At 54.2% G+C, this 18495-nt stretch overlaps 1 protein-coding gene across 2 annotated transcripts in view; it reads left to right on the forward strand.

Moving 5' to 3' along the window:
* The window catches only part of Septin9 (septin 9), a 176297-nt gene that overhangs the window by 89716 nt on the left and 68086 nt on the right, over window positions 1-18495 (forward strand). For both annotated transcript variants that reach the window (XM_031354327.1, XM_031354328.1), the window contains one exon: window positions 8618-9256. In XM_031354327.1, the coding sequence (XP_031210187.1) occupies window positions 8618-9256 (639 nt within the window). The remainder of the gene's footprint in view (window positions 1-8617; window positions 9257-18495) is intronic.

Here is an 18495-nt window from a genome sequence, read left to right on the forward strand (position 1 = left end):
CCTCCTCCTCCTTCTCCTCCTCTTCCTCCCTCCTCCTCCTCCTCTTCCTCTTTCTCCTCTGCTCTCTTGCCTTTTCTTCCCCTTCTCTTTGAAGACTGAGATCTTGCTGAGCAGGGTCTCACACAGGCTCCACCATGGAGCTGTACCAAGCCTGCTGTTCCCTTTTCTGGGATCGAAGGGGACCTTGGTTTCTGGGGCTGCCATATCAGATTTGGTGTGGCTTCCCACCCTCACACAGTAAGAATTCTGTCAGAGCTGTGCAGGTCGGCAGTCTGTGGTGTAAACTACCTTCTCCAGGCCCCGAGGGAGGGAAGGATGATCCGTCCTGTGCCTCCGGCTTTGGTGGCTGTCAGCAGTCTCTGGCTTGCACACCCATCCCTGACACACATCGGTGACGGCCTTCACGTGGCTGTCTGTGTGTGGTTTATCAGTTTTATCTCTCTCTACCATCTATGACATTTGTCACGGGTTCAGGGCCCACTCTAATCCAGGACAATCCTTCAGAGTCTCACTTCAGTCATAACTAGAGAAGTCCTTCCTAAATAGGGTCACAGTTCTAGGTGGTGGGAGGCTGTATATAAATGTGTCATCTGGGTGGATACACCTCTCTCACTGTGCCCGGCCCATCCAACGTAGGTAGATGGATTTGGGGGAGCCACTGTGACAGGGTCTGAGTGGATTCCAGATGGGTGAGCCTGTTGCTGGCTGGACCCAGGTGCCGCTTCATCTCACCGTTGGCAGCAGATTTTTCCAAGGAGAAACCAACACACTGAAGTTGGGGTCAGGGCACCTAGGAAGAAGCCAGTGGCAGAGGACTTGCCTAGCGTGCCAGTAAAAAGCCCAGTCGTCTGGGATCCTGAGCGTGAGGTCTTGGCCACCCGTAGCTGCCCGTGGGCTGCCTGTATTTCGTGTCCTGTTTTGAGGGGCCAGGCTCTCCAAGCTTGGCTTCTGGGAGGAGCGATGTGGGCACTGGTACTCTGTGTGCTGGTATGAGATCCTGGGCCCAGCTCCTCCAAGTGTTTGTTCTTTGTTTCTCCTCACCTTATCTCAGAGACCCAGTGGCAGGGATGGGATGTTTCTGACCTCCTTCATTTCAGAGTGTACCCAGCTGGCCTTTGGCCTGTGATAGGGGAACCTGAGGGGCCAAAGTGACCTTGGCAGAGGAAGAAGTCTCTTTTCTTTTTCTTTCTTTTTTCTTTCTTTGGTTTTTTGAGACAGGGTTTCTCTGTGTAGCCCTGGCTGTCCTGGAGCTCACTCTGTAGACCAGGCTGGCCTCGAACTCAGAAATCTGCCTGCCTCTGCCTCTCAAGTGCTGGGATTAAAGGCGTGTGCCACCTGTGCCCCGCAGAAGTCTCTTTCTAAAGTCACCAGAAAGTAGCAAATGGAAGCAGGCTCTGTAGTACATACGCTGGAGGGGCTGAGGCAGGAGGACCACTGAGAGTTTGAGGTCAGCTTGGGCTATGGAAATGTGAGCCTCTGTCCAATGAGCCAAGAGAGAAGAGTGGGGAGAAGGGTGGAAGGAGTGGGGGGGACAGCACAGAGTTGACCCTTTGCTTCAGCAGAATGGCCTTCTCTGGCTTTGTCCTTGGAGCCCCAAATCCCCTGGCAGAACCACTTCCCAGGGGTACCGGTTGCACCTCTTCCCAGGGGTGGGGTGGATGGAAGTGTCGGCTTTTTCCTCTCCCGGAGATGCCTGTTAGATCTTTGTGAGTTCATGCTGGGTTTCCAAAGGCAGGCAGAGAGGCTCATGGGACAGGACTCTATGGGCAATGACCTCTGTGTCATGATCCCTGGCCACCATCTGTGGGCCACATGTACAGATAAGCCCAGGGTGGCCGGAGCCCTCGGCTGCCAAGCTGGAGCCCTGGGCAGAGGGGCTTTTCTTCTGGGGTCTCTCTGCTGGGCCCAGCAGGGCTTGGATCGCAGGAAGGTGCAGCAGGAGGGCAAGGGGAGGCTCTCCTGAGGTGTCAGCTCCTGCTTTCTCACTTTCCTTCCTAGACTCCAGGTGGGCTTGAGGTGTCCCGCTGGCACTGTCCAAAGAGGAAGAACTTCCTGTCTTCATTTGGACTTCGCCTGCCTGGCTTTGTTGTTAAATAACCACGGGGTCGTTGGTAGGGATGGACTTCCGGTCCAGGCTCCACTCGCTGGAACTAATTTTAAGTTCTTCCTTTGACTGTCCTGCTTCCTGAAGGCACATCCCTCCCCATGTCACCCATCTGTATCCTCCTCCTGTCCTAAGCCTGCTGTCCACCCCCTACCTACTGCCCCACCCCACCCCGCAGCAGCCCAACCCTCTGAAAGTAGCTCCTGAGACAGGGAACTTCAAGGGGAGATGGTCACTAAGGTCCCTGTGTTGGGATAGGACAGAGGGGTCAAGGCCACGGAAGGCAAGTGTCCAGCGTGTCCTGAGGAGCCTTGAGGACAGCAAACTGGTCCCCAGAGAAGTCCTGCCTCGGAATGCTAAGAGAGCTGCAGTGTTGATATTCTGGTTTGGGAAGGACTAGGATGTGGCCTCCTTCGGGTCCCAGGCTGAGGCAGAGGCAGGCTACCTAAGATGAGATAAAGTCCTGCAGGGTGCCTGAGCAGCAAGTGTGGCCTCAGCAGGCAGCGGTGGGCCACCTGTGGAGACACTCAACAGAAGGTTGATTAGGCAACAGTATTGGATCACCTCCATTGCCACTGTCACTGCGTCACATGTGTGTCCGCCACCACGCCACCATGCCACCGCTCCCAGCTAGGTGAGGTATGGAGTTCCAGCATACAGAAGTTCACTGTGTCCCCAGCACCGTTTGGTTTGAGTCTTCAGCTGCCAGCCTTGAATGAGGCTCACAAACTGGCCCCATGCCACAAGGTCACCTAGGGAAGGCCTGGGTCCCTTCCTCTCCATTTTCAGTCTCTGCAAGGTGGGAGTTGCTGCCTCCATCCAGTTAGGGCTGAGTAGGAGGCTGAGGCCTCCCAGCCAGACCCAGGTCTGCCAAGGCCAAGGCCTTGCCCGCTGCCCCGCCCCACTCTTTCCCAAGGCCCAGTTCTCAAAGGAGCCTGAGAGCAGGGAGACAGTTGCGGCAGGGGAGCCTTCAGGCCCACCGCCCACCAGCTCCTCTCCGTACAGGTGTGTGGTTACCCGTGGGTGGACTGTTTTCCTCCGTGACACCATCTGTCCTATGCCCTGGGTGGTGGACTCTGCCTTCCGTGTGGCTAGCGTACACTGCAGTTCCTGGGGAGAAGTCTGACCTGAGTACCTTAGAGCCTGAGTTCTGTGCCGTTCCCTCAGTGGGGTGGGGCTGTGCACCGTGCTGTGTAGGCCTTGGGCTTTCCATTTCCTTGCATGAGAGCGGTCTCAGGCTGGGGCAGGGCTGTGCAGCTTTCCCTGGTCTCCCCTCCCAGGGCAGGCCCGATACAATCCGTGCACCAGGAAGTGTTCGATCCGGTTTCAGGAGCCAGGAGAGGTTCAGAGGTTCCCGCAGCCTGCGGTCAGAGCCTGGGCCTTAACAATGGTTCCTTGTGCTTGCCACATTCCTCCTTAAACAGGCCCAGACTCAGGCTGCTTAGGCCCCCCACGGGTTCTGGGGAAGGAGGGAGGCTTTTCGTGGCCTTTTTGTGTGTAGCAGCTGAGGCAAGGTGCAGAGGGACAAGGGGAAGGAGTGAGCTGGGAGGTGTGTGTTCTCGTGCGTGTCACGTCACGGTGTGTGCAAAGTCCTCTGGAAATGCCAGAGCTTTCCTGGCAATGTGCGTCTTTGGAGCTCTGCCTCTGTGTGTGTGTGTGTGTGTAGTGGATATCATCACCCACATGACGTCACACGTGGGGGCCCGAGTTCTTAATTGTTTCTCCTTATTTCTTCTGTGAGACTGGTTCTCTCACTGAACCCGGAGTTTGCCATTTCAGCTAGACTGGCTGGCCAAAGGCTCCATCCTCCTGCATCTGCATGCCAGTCCTGGAGTTAGAGATGCCGGCCACCACACCTAGCTTTTACGTGGTTTCTGGAGATTGTAACTTCAGTCCTCGTGCGTACCAAGCAAGAACTTTTCCCCAGCCGGGGCTGGATGGGAGAACTCACCTTCTCCCTCATCCAGAGCTTGAGGCAGTGACTCTCACCCTCATCTTCTCAGTCTAGGGTCCTGGAAGTCTCAGTGACCCACATTCACCACTGGTGCATTAGGCCAAGTCAGAGGAGTTGATTTAGAACCCCCACTGCCATTCCGTCTAAGAGTCATTCCTGAGGGGTGCGAGCGCCCGTGGGCCAGCAGATTGCCCGTGTGTAAGCAGACTGCTGTGCTTGCACCCGTGACGGGGAGTTAGGACCCTGTGTCTAAGGCTTCTATCCTGTTATTTTTACTTGATATTCTTGTATCCTGCTATATTTACTAAATATTCTTAGCATTTCTCATCTTCCACGATGTGGTTCCGATGACTGTAAATCCAAAGTGTTTTCAGAGTTTGCCATGTTCCTGCGGATGTAGATGCCCTCCTACATAAATCTTCTGATTATTTCCTTGGGATGCAAATCCCAGAAGTGGGCCAGGAGCACAAGATTTCGTCAACAGCCTTTGGTTCCAGTCTGAGGGTGGAGGCTAAGGGGGCTCAGAGAAGTAGGTGAGACTTAGCCAGGCCTGGGTAGGGCCAGGGTGGTCCCTCCTGCTGTAAGGACTGGTGGCACTGCTTTAGTTCCCAGGGCAGTGTGGAGACATATATGTTCGGTATGTAATAGACCATAGTTTGGGGTGCTCGTTGGGGGCCTCTCTGGCTGCACTAGCTTGGACCAGTGCCATGCTGCTTCTCTACCTAGCCAGTCACTGGGATCTGATGTGCAGTCAAGTCAGAGTCTCAGACAGACACCCTGCATTGAGCTGCATTGTGGCACAGTGTACCATCCCGCTGGGGTCCATAGAGGAAGGGTCTGATGACTTCATACCACTCCGAGTCTCGTCTCTCCTGCGTCTCCTGCATCTGCTGCATCTCCTGCGTCTGTCCCAGGCTGCAATACTGCAGTATTGGTGACAGGGTAGACATATCCATTCTCTTTCGTTCTGAAGTTTAAATTCAAGGTGTCAGTAAAGCTGCACTCTATCCAGACACCCCACAGGGAGGATACTTCCTGCCTGTCCCAGCAGCTATGGCCAGAGACACACAGATGGCCTCTGGCTTCTAGCTCTCCAGATAATCTTATGCCTCTCTCTCAAGGACACTGCTTGGTGTCCGTCCCAAATCAGAAATATTCTTATCTTGATTGCAGTCTTTTTGTTTGTTTGTTTGTTTGTTTGTTTGTTTTTTCGAGACCGGGTTTCTCTGTGTAGCCCTGGCTGTCCTGGAACTCACTCTGTAGACCAGGCTGGCCTCAAACTCAGAAATCCGCCTGCCTCTGCCTCCCAAGCACTGGGACTAAAGGCGTGCGCCACCACTGCCCAGCCCTGTGAGCAGTTTTGAGACCTGTTTCCCACAAGGGTCTGAGGGGTTAGCACTTACACAGGTCTTTTTGTGGGGGGGCAATTTTCAGAACCACTGCATAACCTTTGAAGGTTGGGTGGGGTAGGGATGAACGCCCCTGCTCCAAGGCCCATCCCTACGTTCCATTCCCACAGTTAGAAGCCTGTAGCCATGCTGTTAGAAGTTAGTGAGGTCATGATGGCACTGTGAGCGGCCATGTCTAGTTTTGAGCACCCTCCCTGAAGCCTGTGGCCGGTGGTGTGGAAAAGAAGTGTGGGATCCAGGAATGCTGGAGAGAGCCTGACTTGGGACCTGATTCTTCTCCTGAGGGGGACAGGCACTTGTCTGCGGATGGTTCTGAGCCAAGGCAGACTCTCCCTCTGTGTATGAACATTATATAGCCAACCAAGGGCCTAGGGGCCTTGAGACCATGGGTGACTGAGGCCTGTGCATGCAGTTGGTTCAACATCAGCAGCTCATTTTGCTTTGTGCCAGCGTTCAAAATTAGCGTGGCAACGTGGACTGTTGGCAGAACGCACAGGCAGAGACCGAGACTCCATTGACATTGCTAAAGATGTGGGAGGGGGAGGGAGTGAGTCCAGGGGTAGGAGTGGGGCGGGGCAGGGGTGGGAGTGGGGGCAGGGATGGTGAGGGGTGGGGTGATTGTAGTTTATGATTGGCACAGAGCCTTGTGCCCTTCTTTATCCACCAGGAGGAAAGGGGTCCCCACAGGAATGCTCCAGTCTGGGGAGTCAGGCACCAGGAGCCTGGGCTCCCTCTGTCTATTCCCTCTGCAGCTGTTTTATCAACACAGTTCTGTCTTGCCTGTTAGGAGTGGTCCTGTGGCCTGTAGGAGGGAGCTAGAGCGAGTGGGGATGGGGGTGGTGGTGGTGGGGCTTTGGCTCCTCACCTGGGATTCCAGCCACTCCTCCCAGCCATTTGTAAGCTATTCTGCTCTAGTTGCTCTTGGGGGTGTCTGGAGACTCCCCGAAGTTGACCCCCTAGTATATATGTAGGCTGTGGAAATTTAACTGACGGTGCACTACCTATGTGGCTACGGGGGCACCATCATTGAATAAATGTATGGCGGCTTTGGGGTCCCTCCATGCTCCTGTGGGTGGCTCTTCACCTGTGCTCTGTAAGCAAGCCCAAGAAACTCAGCAGTTCCCAAGAGGGAGCTTGGGAGTCATATATTAATTCCTTAGGAGACATAGTTATGTCTCCCATGGCAGAAACTCTGACAAAACCTGTTTGTGCGTGTGTGTGTGTGTGTGTGTGTGTGTGTGTGTGTGTGTGCACGTGCGTGCGTGCACAGGTGTGTGTGATGCACATTCAAAGTTGACCTCAGTTGTCTTAGAGTGAGGGTCTCACTGGCCTGGAACGCTAAGAGGCTAGGTTGCTTAGACGGCACATTCTGGGGTCCCACTGAGCTCCACTTCTCAGCACTGGGATTACCCACTCCTGGCCTTTTAGAATGTGGGTTCTGGAAGCATTTCACTGACTTGAGTTCTTCTGTGAGTGGCTCCCATCCCAGCCTCTAGTCTTCTCACAGAAGTCGGGTACTGTAGGCCCGAGGGTGGGAGTTGGGGGAGGGTTTTGCATTTGGAGAAGGCTGGAAGCGGAGTGGGAGCCAAGGGGGTGCAGTACCTATAGCCCTGGAGCTGTCCCTAGGGCTTGGGCCAGCTCTTGGTCCTTTCTGCTGTGGGCAGGAAGAGGGAGGACATCATTGGTCCCATGAAACCTGGGTTCTGGGGCTGGGGGAAAGCCTGCGCTGCCTGGAGGCAGAGCTGCTGGATGTTCCTGCCACGTGGGCCCTCTGGTGCTGCGCCTGCCTAACCTGAACAGCTGGTGTTCATTCACTGGTGGCTGCAGCGACAAGAGGAGGGAAGCCTTCTGACACCACCCTTCCGCTCCCCCGGGAGTAGAAACACTGGGCCTCAGGGTAGGAGCAGGGTGGTCGGTGCCCTGCACAGCCCGTCAGGGAGTGTGGCTGAGCCTTGCTATCAGAGACGGATGCGGATGCTGTGCTATGGCTCCTTACTGCTGGGCGAGGGGCATAGTATTCTTTTTAAAATGTGTGCGTGTAAGCCGGGCGGTGGTGGCGCACGCCTTTAGTCCCAGCCCTTGGGGAGGCGGGGACAGGCAGATTTCTGAGTTCGAGGCCAGCCTGGTCTACAGGGTGAGTTCCAGGACAGTCAGGGCTATACAGAGAAACCCTGTCTAGAAAAATAAAAAATAAAAAAATAAATTAAAAAAATTGTGTGTGGATCAGAGGACACGTGGTGGGGTGTGTCACTGCTTTATACACTAAACTGTCTCGCTGGCCAGGCAGGGAATAATCCTGTGTGTGTGTGTGTGTGTGTGTGTGTGTGTGTGTGCCTTAGTGAATCTAAGTGCACCATATGCATGCAGGAGCTTGCAGAGGTCGGAAGAGGGCATCAGATCCCCTGAAACTGGAGTTCTGGGTGGTTGTGCGCCATCATGTGGGTGCTGGGAATCAAGCCCAGGTCCTTTGTAAGAGCAGTAAGGGCTCTTCACCTCCGAGCCAGCTCTCCGGCCCCAGGAAGAGTATTCTTTATAGCACAGCTGTTGAGGTGTCTCAGGATATCACCATGCTGTGGTGTCTGAGTGTGTCAGGGAGGAGAGGAAGACAGAGGGGAGAGCCACAGGAGAGAGACTCCAGAGTCCCAAGTCTGTAGAGGGGTGGCTGTATGGTTGGGCTGTGGCCACAGCAGAACAGGGGAGGGGCCACCATCCCTTCAGGCCAGACTCCCGATCTCTGTGGGAGATCCTGGGATGGACTTGTCTGTCTCATACCTACCACAGGCAGAAAAGGGAGGTGGCTTCCTCCTGAGCCTCGTGGCATCCTACCTGGCACACCTTTCTCTGTCCTTCTTTCCTTTTTGAACGAGTTGGGTATTGATCCTAGTGTTTTGTGCCTAGTAGGCAACTACTCCACCGCTGAGGTCTCTCTATCCCTCTCTCTTTCGGGAAAGCTCGAGCTGGCTTTGAACTTGCTCTGTAGCACAGGCAGGCCTTGAACTTGAGATTTTTCTGCAGCCTCCCAAGTAGCCGGAATTCTCCACTTCACTTGGCCCGGCACCTTTGCCCTTCTTTAACATAGAGAATGCCACGTGATGCCAGGGCCCCTCTGCGGGTGTGCACACCACAGCCTCTCTTCTCTTTCTCTTCCAGCCTTAAAGAGATCGTTTGAAGTTGAGGAGATTGAACCGCCCAACTCCACTCCGCCCCGGAGGGTCCAGACACCTCTGCTCCGAGCCACGGTGGCCAGCTCCAGCCAGAAATTCCAGGACCTGGGGATGAAGAACTCAGAGCCTGCTGCCCGCCTCGTAGACTCCCTGAGCCAGCGCTCCCCCAAGCCTTCCCTGCGGAGGGTGGAGCTGGCAGGGGCCAAGGCGCCGGAGCCCATGTCTCGCCGCACAGAGCTCTCCATTGACATCTCCTCCAAGCAGGTGGAGAGTACCGCCTCATCTGCCGGGCCCTCACGGTTCGGGCTTAAAAGGGCTGAAGTCCTGGGCCACAAGACCCCAGAACCTGTCCCTCGGAGGACGGAGATCACCATTGTCAAGCCTCAGGAGTCAGTGCTCCGCAGGGTGGAGACCCCTGCCTCCAAGATTCCCGAGGGCTCTGCCGTGCCTGTCGCCGATGCAGCCCCCAAGAGGGTAGAGATCCAGGTGCCCAAGTCAGCTGAGGCACCCAACTGCCCGCTCTCGTCCCAGACCCTGGAGAACTCCGAGGCCCCGATATCTCAGCTGCAGAGCAGGCTGGAGCCCAGGCCCGCTGTGGCTGAGGTCCCATATCGGAACCAGGATGGTGAGTAGCCCAGTACTGGGTCTGTAGGTTGCGTACTTGGGATAGGACCTTGCTGTGAGGTTCCTAGAAGAACCTGTGTGTGTGCATGTGCGTGCGTGTGTGCGTGCGTGCGTGCGTGCGTGTGTGTGTGTGTGTGTGTGTTTAGGGCACACACTTCCATACAGATGGGGAAATACCTGGATGTGCAGAGTTGTGTGTGTGTGTGTGTGTGTGTGTGTGTGTGTGTGTGTAGGACACACACTTCCATACAGATGGGGAAAGACCTGGATGTGCAGAGGTGTGTGTGTGTGTGTGTGTGTGTGTGTGTGTGTAAGACACACACTTCCATACAGATGGGGAAAGACCTGGATGTGCAGAGTTGTATCCCAAGGCTCGGAGCCTGCAGCTGAGAAGCACCTGTGGGTACCAAGCTCCTTTGGTGGCCTCTGCCAGACCTCTGTCATGTGACCCTGGAACTGTGAGGCCTGAGCAGCTGGGGAGTTGTTGGTGCTGAAGCCATGTGGCCCCTGAGCCATGTTCTGGTGATCGCTAGGTCTCTGGGGTGGGCTTCCTGGGATCCAGAGCTCACCCAAGAGGAAGCACAGCCTGAGTGCTGGGTGGAGGCCCAGAGCTGAGGATGGGGGAGGAGGACCCAATTAAGGAAGGGAAGGGTTTGTGTTGGCTCTTGGCTCCGGGGGACATAGTCACCGAGGTGGAGAAAGCAGATGGCATGGGCATGTCCGCAGCTGGAAGCCGAGGTGACGATCTGCTCGAGCCCCTTTAATTACTATCATTAATTGTAGCGAAATACACGCGAGATGCGTTGGCTGCTGCGGTCCTGTTAATGGATGCAGCTCAGTGCTGCTAAGCAAATCCAGGTTGTGCCACAGGGACCACCTCCAGGAATTTCCAGAGCTTCCCACACCCTAAACAGAAGCTCTGCTCCCCATGAAGCCGCTCCTTACCCCTCCTCCCTCGGCCCTGACAGCCCCATGCTCCTTTCTGGGTGAGGCTGTGCTACTCCGTTCTCTCTGGATTGCTTCTTGAGATTTTCACAGTGGCCTCGGTGTTCATCTGTGTTGGACCCTGTGTCAGAACCTGATTCCTTTAAGAACGGAATAGTGTCGTATGTGCGGCAGAACCCTTTCTCCCCGTAATGGACTTATGCTTGCCAGGGAAGCACCGGGCCGCTGAGCTGTCCCTGGTTCAGGTAGAATCAGTTTGTCCACTGATGTACATCTGGCTGGCTCCCAGCCCTTGGCTCTTGTAAACAATGCTTGTGACATGGGGATGCACATAGCTTTCCAAGCTCTCATCCTTTGATTCTCTAGTGGTTGGTGGGCTTGGGACCAGGCTGGAGTGAGGGTGTGGGACCTGGGGCTCAGCCTTCTTAGAGTGTCGGGTGTCAGACTACAACAAGTACTCATGAACCTTCGAAGGGTCCTTCCTGTCCTGGGTGTGTGTCTCTGCTTCTCTCCCTCAGTCCTAAGCCTGACCCTGTTGAGGATTGCCCGGACTGTGCATCCAGACCTCGGCTGGAGGGCACAAAGGCCGTGTGCATTGTTGAGCAGAGGCCCAGTGCCCCTTGTTTCCTCCACAGAGCCGGATTGATCTGGGACCTCCAAAGGCACCAGCCACACCTCCCTCGAGAGGAGCTGTTCACACTGCTTGCTGAGTCAGACAGGATGTGGTTGGAGAGATAGGCAGCTGCACCCGCCGCCCAGCTGTTGATCGCAGCTGGTTCTGGATGCGCAGAAGGTGGTCCTGGTTCTGGGGCTGGGTGGGGAGCGTCTGCTGAAGGATGCTGCGTGTCTTCCAGTGAGGATGCAGCTCAGACCGCTGCACACGTCCCATGGGGACCAGTTCACAGCCTCTGCCCTCGATAGCTCGTGGGAAGACAGTGGGTGACAGGCAAGAAGCTCTATGGAAACCTGTTGGGGAGGGCAGGCATTCAGTAGGCCAGGGTAAAGAAAGGTCCTCTGTGTGTGCGTGCACGCATGTGTGCATGTGTGTGTATGTATGTGTGTGCATGTGTGTGTATGTGTATACATGTATGTATGTATGTGTTTGTGCATGTGCATGTGTGTGTATGTATATGTGCTCATGTATGTATATGTCGTGTGTGTGGTGTGTGTGTTTGTCTGTGGTGTGTGTATGTCTGTGGTGTATTTATGTGTGTGTGTGGTGTGTGTATGTGAGTGTGCATATGTAGTATGTGTGGTGTGTGTGTCTGTAGTGTATGTGTCTGGAGGTCAGAGGTCAACTTTGGCGTCATTCCTCAGGAGGCATTCGCCTTGCTTTTTTTCCCTTTGGAGATTTATTTATTTTATTTATGTATGTGTATTTTGCCTGCATACATGTACATGTGCACCATGTGCGTGCCTGGTGCCACTGATCCCTGGCACTGCAGTTGCAGACAGTTGTAAGCTGCCACGTGGCTGCCGGGAGTTGACCTTGGGCTGTCTAGAGAAATAGTCAAGGTTCTAATTGCTGAGCCACTTCTACAGCCCCCAGTATAGCCCTGGCTGTCCTGGAACTCACTCTGTAGACCAGGCTGGCCTCGAACTCAGAAATCCGCCTGCCTCTGCCTCCCAAGTGCTGGGATTAAAGGTGTGCGCCACCACCGCCCGGCCAGTTTGCTAATTTTTTCCTCCAATTTTAGATATATTTGTGTTATTTGTGTGTGTGTGTGTGTGTGTGTGTGTGTGTGTGTGTGTGTATGATTGATTTGCCTTCATGTATGAATGTATACTATGTGTGTGTCTGGCGCCTGCAGAGGTCAGAAGAGGGTGTCAGATCCCCTGGGTTTAGAGCTGCGGATGGTTGTGAGCACACACACACCCCTCCGTGGGTGCTGGACTGAACAAGTGCTTGCTCTTGTGTGCCATCTCTCCAGCCTGCACTGTTTGGGCTGGCCTGTTCAGTTGGCTGGCTAGCCATCTCCTGGCATCGTCCTGTCTCTACCTCTTCAGTGCTTATGACACTTGTGGGTGCTGGGAGTGAATCAGGTCCTGTGCTTACACAGCTGTATTTACCAATGGCTGAACACAAGGAAGGCCCTCGTGGTAGTGGAGGGCAGGTCAGGGCAGGGAGAGACAAGGCAAGCAGGGCCTTCCCCACAGAGCCTATTGGAAAACTTACGTGTGTCCCTGGGGTCCTGTCTCATCTTCTCTTACCCACCACCTCTCCCCTTCTCCCTCCTCCTCCGGCCACCCATCTATGGTGTCTCTGGTGCCCCTGCTGAGCTGTTCCTGGCCACACCCCCTGGTCCTTCCCGCTCCCTACCTTTCCCCTCAGCTCTTCCCTTCCCTGGCTTTCCACATGTCCCTTGCGAGCCCTCAACTCCGACCTCCTGACCCCTGCTTTTGCTTTGTTGAACTCCTACACTCCCCTCAAATCCCTACCCATCCTTCCCCATCGTTGGACACACCCTCCCTTCCTGTAATTCAGGGCCATCTTTGCTTTCTCCTAGGTTGTAAATTATTTGTGTGTGAGCCATTTTCCCACTGCCGGTCTCCTTTTCCCAATGCAGAAAACAGATATCCGTGGGACAATAAGTAATTTTCTATTCTTCAAAATGCAGAAAATGTGAACATTAGGAAAGAACTAAAATTTAACCATAAGCTCTCGTCACCCTAAACATTCTGCATACACTCTTCAGAATTCTATCAGCACCCGACTGGAGGCTGGGGTCCTCGGGGGCACAGCTTGGGCCGCTGTCTATTTTTATAGAGTATCCTAAAGTGACTAGTAAGTGACTCGAACAATAAACATTAATGGTGGCGCCTGGCAGGCCGTGACCTGGGGGCACTTTGGCAGTGGCTGCAGGCACATGCAGGGACCCCCAAAGCCCCCCCCCCAAGGGACCAAACTAATGCTTTGTAGCTCCTTCCCAGAGGTCTTGTTCCTTGCTTGTCCCTGCAGTGCTCAGAGTGCACTGGGAAGGGATCATGGAGAAGTAAGGGGACCTAGATGGCTGTTGGGGAAAGTCAGGGGAGGCTCCCTGGCCTCTGAGATCTAAGCTCTGCTGTCTATGTTGGGCTCCCGTTGTCATAGAGCCCTTGGTGATGCTGGGATGTGAGGGCAGGCTGCCGGCTCAGCCCCTCCTGCCGGCTCAGCACCCCCAGCCTCCCTCTGGCACACAGCCACACATGGTGGCTCCCCAGACTGCCTTATAAGGAGGGTGCTGCACTTGCTTGCCACTCCCTCGCACTCTGGTACCTCGCCTTCTCTGGTGCTCGTGAGGCCGGCTGAGTTCCTGGGTGTGTCCAGGCTGCACCCGTGAGCCTACTGTTCTGAGCGAGCACCTCCACTCCTCAGCCTGCCCAGTTTCTGAAGCGGTCCCTGGTTGCTTGCCTGGGATGGGTGGCTGACCACCTACCGTGTGTCACTGGGTGTTGTGTCTACAGGACCTAGGGACAGATAGGGAGAGGACTCATGCAGACAGTGTGGTTACAAGTCTGTTGCGGTATGGAGGAGGCTAATCAGAGCGTAGGTTCCCTGAGGCCACCCAGCGGTGTCGCAGAAGAGGGGAACTCCTGACAAGAAGGTCTGGGCTCTGAATGAGGAAGAATGTACCAGGTCCAGCCTGGGGAGAACTTAGCATATCCCATAAATTGAGGTATCCAGTTGGAAAGTGGGTGATCTCCATGAGAACTGGCTCGTCAGAGGGCTCCATAGACAGCCTTTGTATCTGCCAGGCACCTACAGGCTGTGGGGACCCCCCGACTGTCCATGGGCTGTGTGGCTTTCCTCAGGGTGGGTTAAGGCTTGTGGTAAAAGCCTGTTCATGCTTCATGAGGCCAGGAGAGAAGTTTCTCGTGGGAGCCTGAGGAGCCTCCTGTGTTTCTTCTGGAGTTCATCTGGCCACGTCTGCAGGAAGGACATTCCTACCAGGCCACTGTGCCCGCGTGACCCTCTCTGCGCCTTGCCACAGTAGCCACCCTGTTCTGGGACTGGACGTCTTTTTCTCCTAAGGATGGGTCTGGGCTCTCCGAAACTCTTCCCACTTAGGGCACAGTAGAAAACTAGAGGGGAGTGGGCAGAGCGGTGGCATCTCCTTCAAGATGGAGGCAGATAGACCCTGGCTCTGGGGTCCACGCAGTGTCCCTCCCTGGCTGCCTACCCAGCTGTCTGCCGCCCAGCTGTCTGCAGAACCAAGTGTGCAGTGATGAGGGAGAGCCAGGCCTCTCTTCGGATCATGGCCCAGCAGCTGTGGAATACCTTAAATAGAGAGAGAGAGAGAGAGAGACAGCTGGGGCACGCCTGCCTGGGGGGCGGGTCCTGTTCCACCCCTCCAGTTCTGTGGCTGAGGCTCTGACCCCCCAGCAGTGCTCTGGATTGAGCCTGGCCCAGCACATGGCCCTGTGTGACCCTCCTGCCCCCACCTACATGGAGCAGTTACCCCAAGGAGGAGGCATGCCTGCCTCCTCTGCCGCTAAGCCCTGGACAGCTGCTGGCATCCAGAGCCTCAGTGGTGGTGTGGCTGTTGAGGGTGGCCCGGGGTAGATAGCCTTGCTTTCTCTGTGTGGCCAGACAGAGGACACATGCATCCCGGAAGCATCGCACTGATGTTCCCGGCTGACACCCGGGATGTGGGCGGCCTCTCACCAGACTCTGGATTTCTCTGGTGGCCAGGGAGAGTGCCACGTGGCACATGCTGGCCCTGTCCCCAGAGCCTCAAGTCTGAGAGTTGCAAAGGATGGTATACCCAGGGCTCTGCACACACCACTTCCTGTAGGCCTTGCCGTGGACAGTAGGTTCCTCCCCCTTACAGGGAATCCTTTACCCTCCTGTGGCCAACTGACCAGGGCATTGGGATCTGAAACCTGGCTTCCTTCCAGTTCTCTGCAAACACTGGGCACAGGAGAGGATAAAAATGAGCCTGAGCGTGCCTGGGCAGTGGAAGCAAGATCTGGAGTTCTGTCTCAGCAATAAAACCAGTGGAGGTAGGAGGTTTGGGGAGAGAGCTCAGTGGTTAAGAGTGCTTGTTCCACTAGGCGTGTGGCCACACCTTTAACCCCAGCACTCAGGAGGTAGAGGCAGGGGGATCTCTGTGAGTTCAAGACCAGTCTGGTCTACAGAGTGAGACCCTGTCTCCAAAAAGAAAAAAAAAAAGGAAAAATTGTTGTTTTTGCAGAGGGCCTTACTTCAGTTCCCAGAACCCATATTGGGTGGCTTATAACCACCTAGAACCCCAGCTCCCAGCTCCAGGGGTATGATGCCCTCTTCTGGACCTCTCTCTCTCTCTCTCTCTCTCTCTCTCTCTCTCTCTCTCTCTCTTCATATTCTCTCTCTCTCTCTGTCTGTCTGTCTCTCTCTCTTGTTCTCTCTCTCTCTCCCTCTCTCTCTCTCTCTCATTCACTCTCTCACCTAGAGTGATGGCTTAGCAGTTAAGAGCATGCTCTGCTCTGGCAGAGGACTTGAGTTTTGTTCCCAGCACCCACACGAGGTGACAAGTTACAACCACCTATACTGCCAGCACTAGAGGAACCCAGTGTCTCTGGCCTCCACTCAAATGTGACACATAAATGAAAATTAAAACTCCTAAAACAGAACAAAACAAAACAAAGCCCCTTAAACTAGTAACCAGCAAGCTTGGGAGGAGTTGGGGGTGCCAGAAGGATCTGTGCCCTTTGACCCCACCCCTGCTCTGACTATCTTACTTTTCCCCAAGACCGTCAGCTCTCTAGGGAAGTCCTTTTGTGGGGTCCCTGCTCTCTGTCTGTCTCCCAGAGACAGAAAGGGGCCGATAGCCATAACGCCATCCCTTGCCCATGCTGAGTTCTACCAACTGCCTCCTGGTGGAGAGCCATTCTGTGTTCACCTGGCGTTGCCTGGATCCTAAAGTGGCCAGGGGCTTCCGTCTGTCTCCCTTCTGATAGCTCACAATGGCTCCTATGGGAGCAGAGAGTCAGTGCCAGGACCACGGGCAGGCTTTGCTAACCTTTTGGGGCCTGGATCCTGTGTCTGCTCTGCCTTGGGCTTGGTGACATACCCCTCTGGCCCATTTTCCTTGTGTTCAGAGTGGGTGTAGTTCCTCATTAGGACCAAGAGCCGGCACCCAGGAGTTTGTGTTAAGCGCATACACAAAAACTGAGCCCCACCCTTATTTAAGGAAGCTGTGCCTTGCTTGCAAACTAGAGGAAATGCTGGAATTCTCAGGTCTCCTGGCCCACAGTCCCTGTCCATGTGCCTGGCTCCCACCCTCTGGTGGACCTGCACAGACATTGACTTGCTCCCGGGCTCCTACCTTCTCCTGTTCACCTTTCTGCCATGTATTCCAAAAAAGGTTTTTTTTGTTCACCACTAGATCGTCTATCGTAAGGATCCCAAAGCCTAAAAAGGAAGCTGCCTCCCTCCCCGCTGTTCTCAGGAGGGCACACCATGATGGCTGGGCGTGCTGATGACGTTTGGAATTTTGTGTGTGCAGATTTTGTCAAAAAGTCTGTGTGTGGTGGACAGGGGTGTTGGCTTAGTGGCGGAGCACTGGATTAGCGTTTGAGGCCTTGGGTTGGATCCTTAACATGGCCAAGAGAAAAATAAAAGGGATAGGGAAATCGGGTTTAGAGGCATCTTGAGAACGCAGAGGAAGCGGAGATAACTTCCTGATGTTTCTGCTGAGAACATCACATGCGTTTGTGTCCAGCATCCAAGGGTTAGCAGGTTCTTGGCAGTGCTGGGATTTGAACCCAGTGCGTCGTACTTGCCAGGCACATAGTTCCAACCACAGCATTGTAGGCTGCCCACCATTGTAGTAGGGGATAGTACTGCTCTGACCCTCCTGCCTCCAGAGGGTGCTAGTCTCAGAGGTGTGCACACCTCACCCAATTTTTAAATTTTTATCTTTTTTTTTTTTTTTTTGAGACAGTTTAACTATGTAGACCTGGCTGAACTGGAACTCAATCTGTAGACCAGGCTAGCCTCAAACTTACGGAGATCCACCCTTCTTTGCCTCCTGAGTGCTGGGATTAAAGGCATGTGCCACCACACCTAGTTAAATTTTGTTTAATTATGGACATGTGTGTGTGTGTTTGTATGTGTGTGTGTGTGTGTATGTGTGTGTGTGTGTGTATGTGTGTGTGGGGGGGGCTATGGACATATTTGTGCAAGTGTCCTCAGAGGCCGAAGGCTTTGGATTCTGGAGCTAGGGTTATTTGTGAGTACTTATTTTATGTATATGTAAATATGTAAACCCTGGATCCCTCTCTCCAGCTTATGAGTTGCTTGGACCCTCACGAGTGCTGGGCGGGCACTCTTCCAACTGAGCTCCGCCCACAACTCATTCTACCATTATTCTGTTTTTCCAGAATTAGGAATTGAGCCTGAGCCAGGCGGTGGTGGCACATGCCTTTAATCCCAGTACTTGGGAGGCAGAGGCAGGCAGATTTCTGAGTTCGAGGCCAGTACACTATTGCTATCTTCAGACACACCAGAAGAGGGCATCAGACCTCATTACAGCTGGTTGTGAGCCACCATGTAGTTGCTGGGAATTGAACTCAGGACCCCTGGAAGAGCAGTCAGTGCTCTTAACCGCCGAGCCATCTCTCCAGCCCCTTATCCAGCTTTTAAAGATGTTAAAGGAACCTGGAATAGGACCTAGACGTGCTCACCTGTCACTCACACTCAGCAGGCTGGGGCCGGAAGACCTGAGTTTAAGGCCAACCTGAGCTAATGTGAAGACCCTGTCATGAGAAGAAGCTGTATCGAGCATCTTACACTGTGTATGGGAGTGTGTGTGTGTGTGTGTGTACTCGTGCATGTGAGTGTGTGTGTGTACTTGTGCATGTGAGTGTGTGTGTACTCGTGCATGTGAGTGTGTGTACTCGTGCATGTGAGTGTGTGTGTTCTTGTGCATGTGTGTGTATACGTGTGCTCAAGCATGTGAGTGTGTGTGTGTGTTTGTGTGTGTGTGTGTGTACTCGTGCATGTGACTGCTGTGTGCACCTTGGAAATGTAGGCTTAAAGTTTGGCCAGTCCCACATTAGCCTCAAGCAGTTACAGCACTTAAAATTTTTGTTTTTATTATTTAAAATTATGTGTATGTGCATGTGTCTTTGTAGGGGTATATGCGGGTGTCCTTGCTAGAGGTGACTGATCCCCTGGAGTTGGACTTATAGTCAGCTGTGAGCTGCCTGGCGTGGGTGCTGGGAACCTAATCCAGATCCTCTGCAAGAGCAAGGCTTGCTCTTGACTCCTGAGCTATCTCTCCAGCCCTTGATGTGTCATGAAAGTACTTTGAGGGATGGTGAGTGGAAGAG

The sequence above is a fragment of the Mastomys coucha genome, unplaced genomic scaffold, assembly GCF_008632895.1.
Source record: "Mastomys coucha isolate ucsf_1 unplaced genomic scaffold, UCSF_Mcou_1 pScaffold5, whole genome shotgun sequence".
In the NCBI taxonomy this organism is placed as follows: domain Eukaryota; kingdom Metazoa; phylum Chordata; class Mammalia; order Rodentia; family Muridae; genus Mastomys; species Mastomys coucha.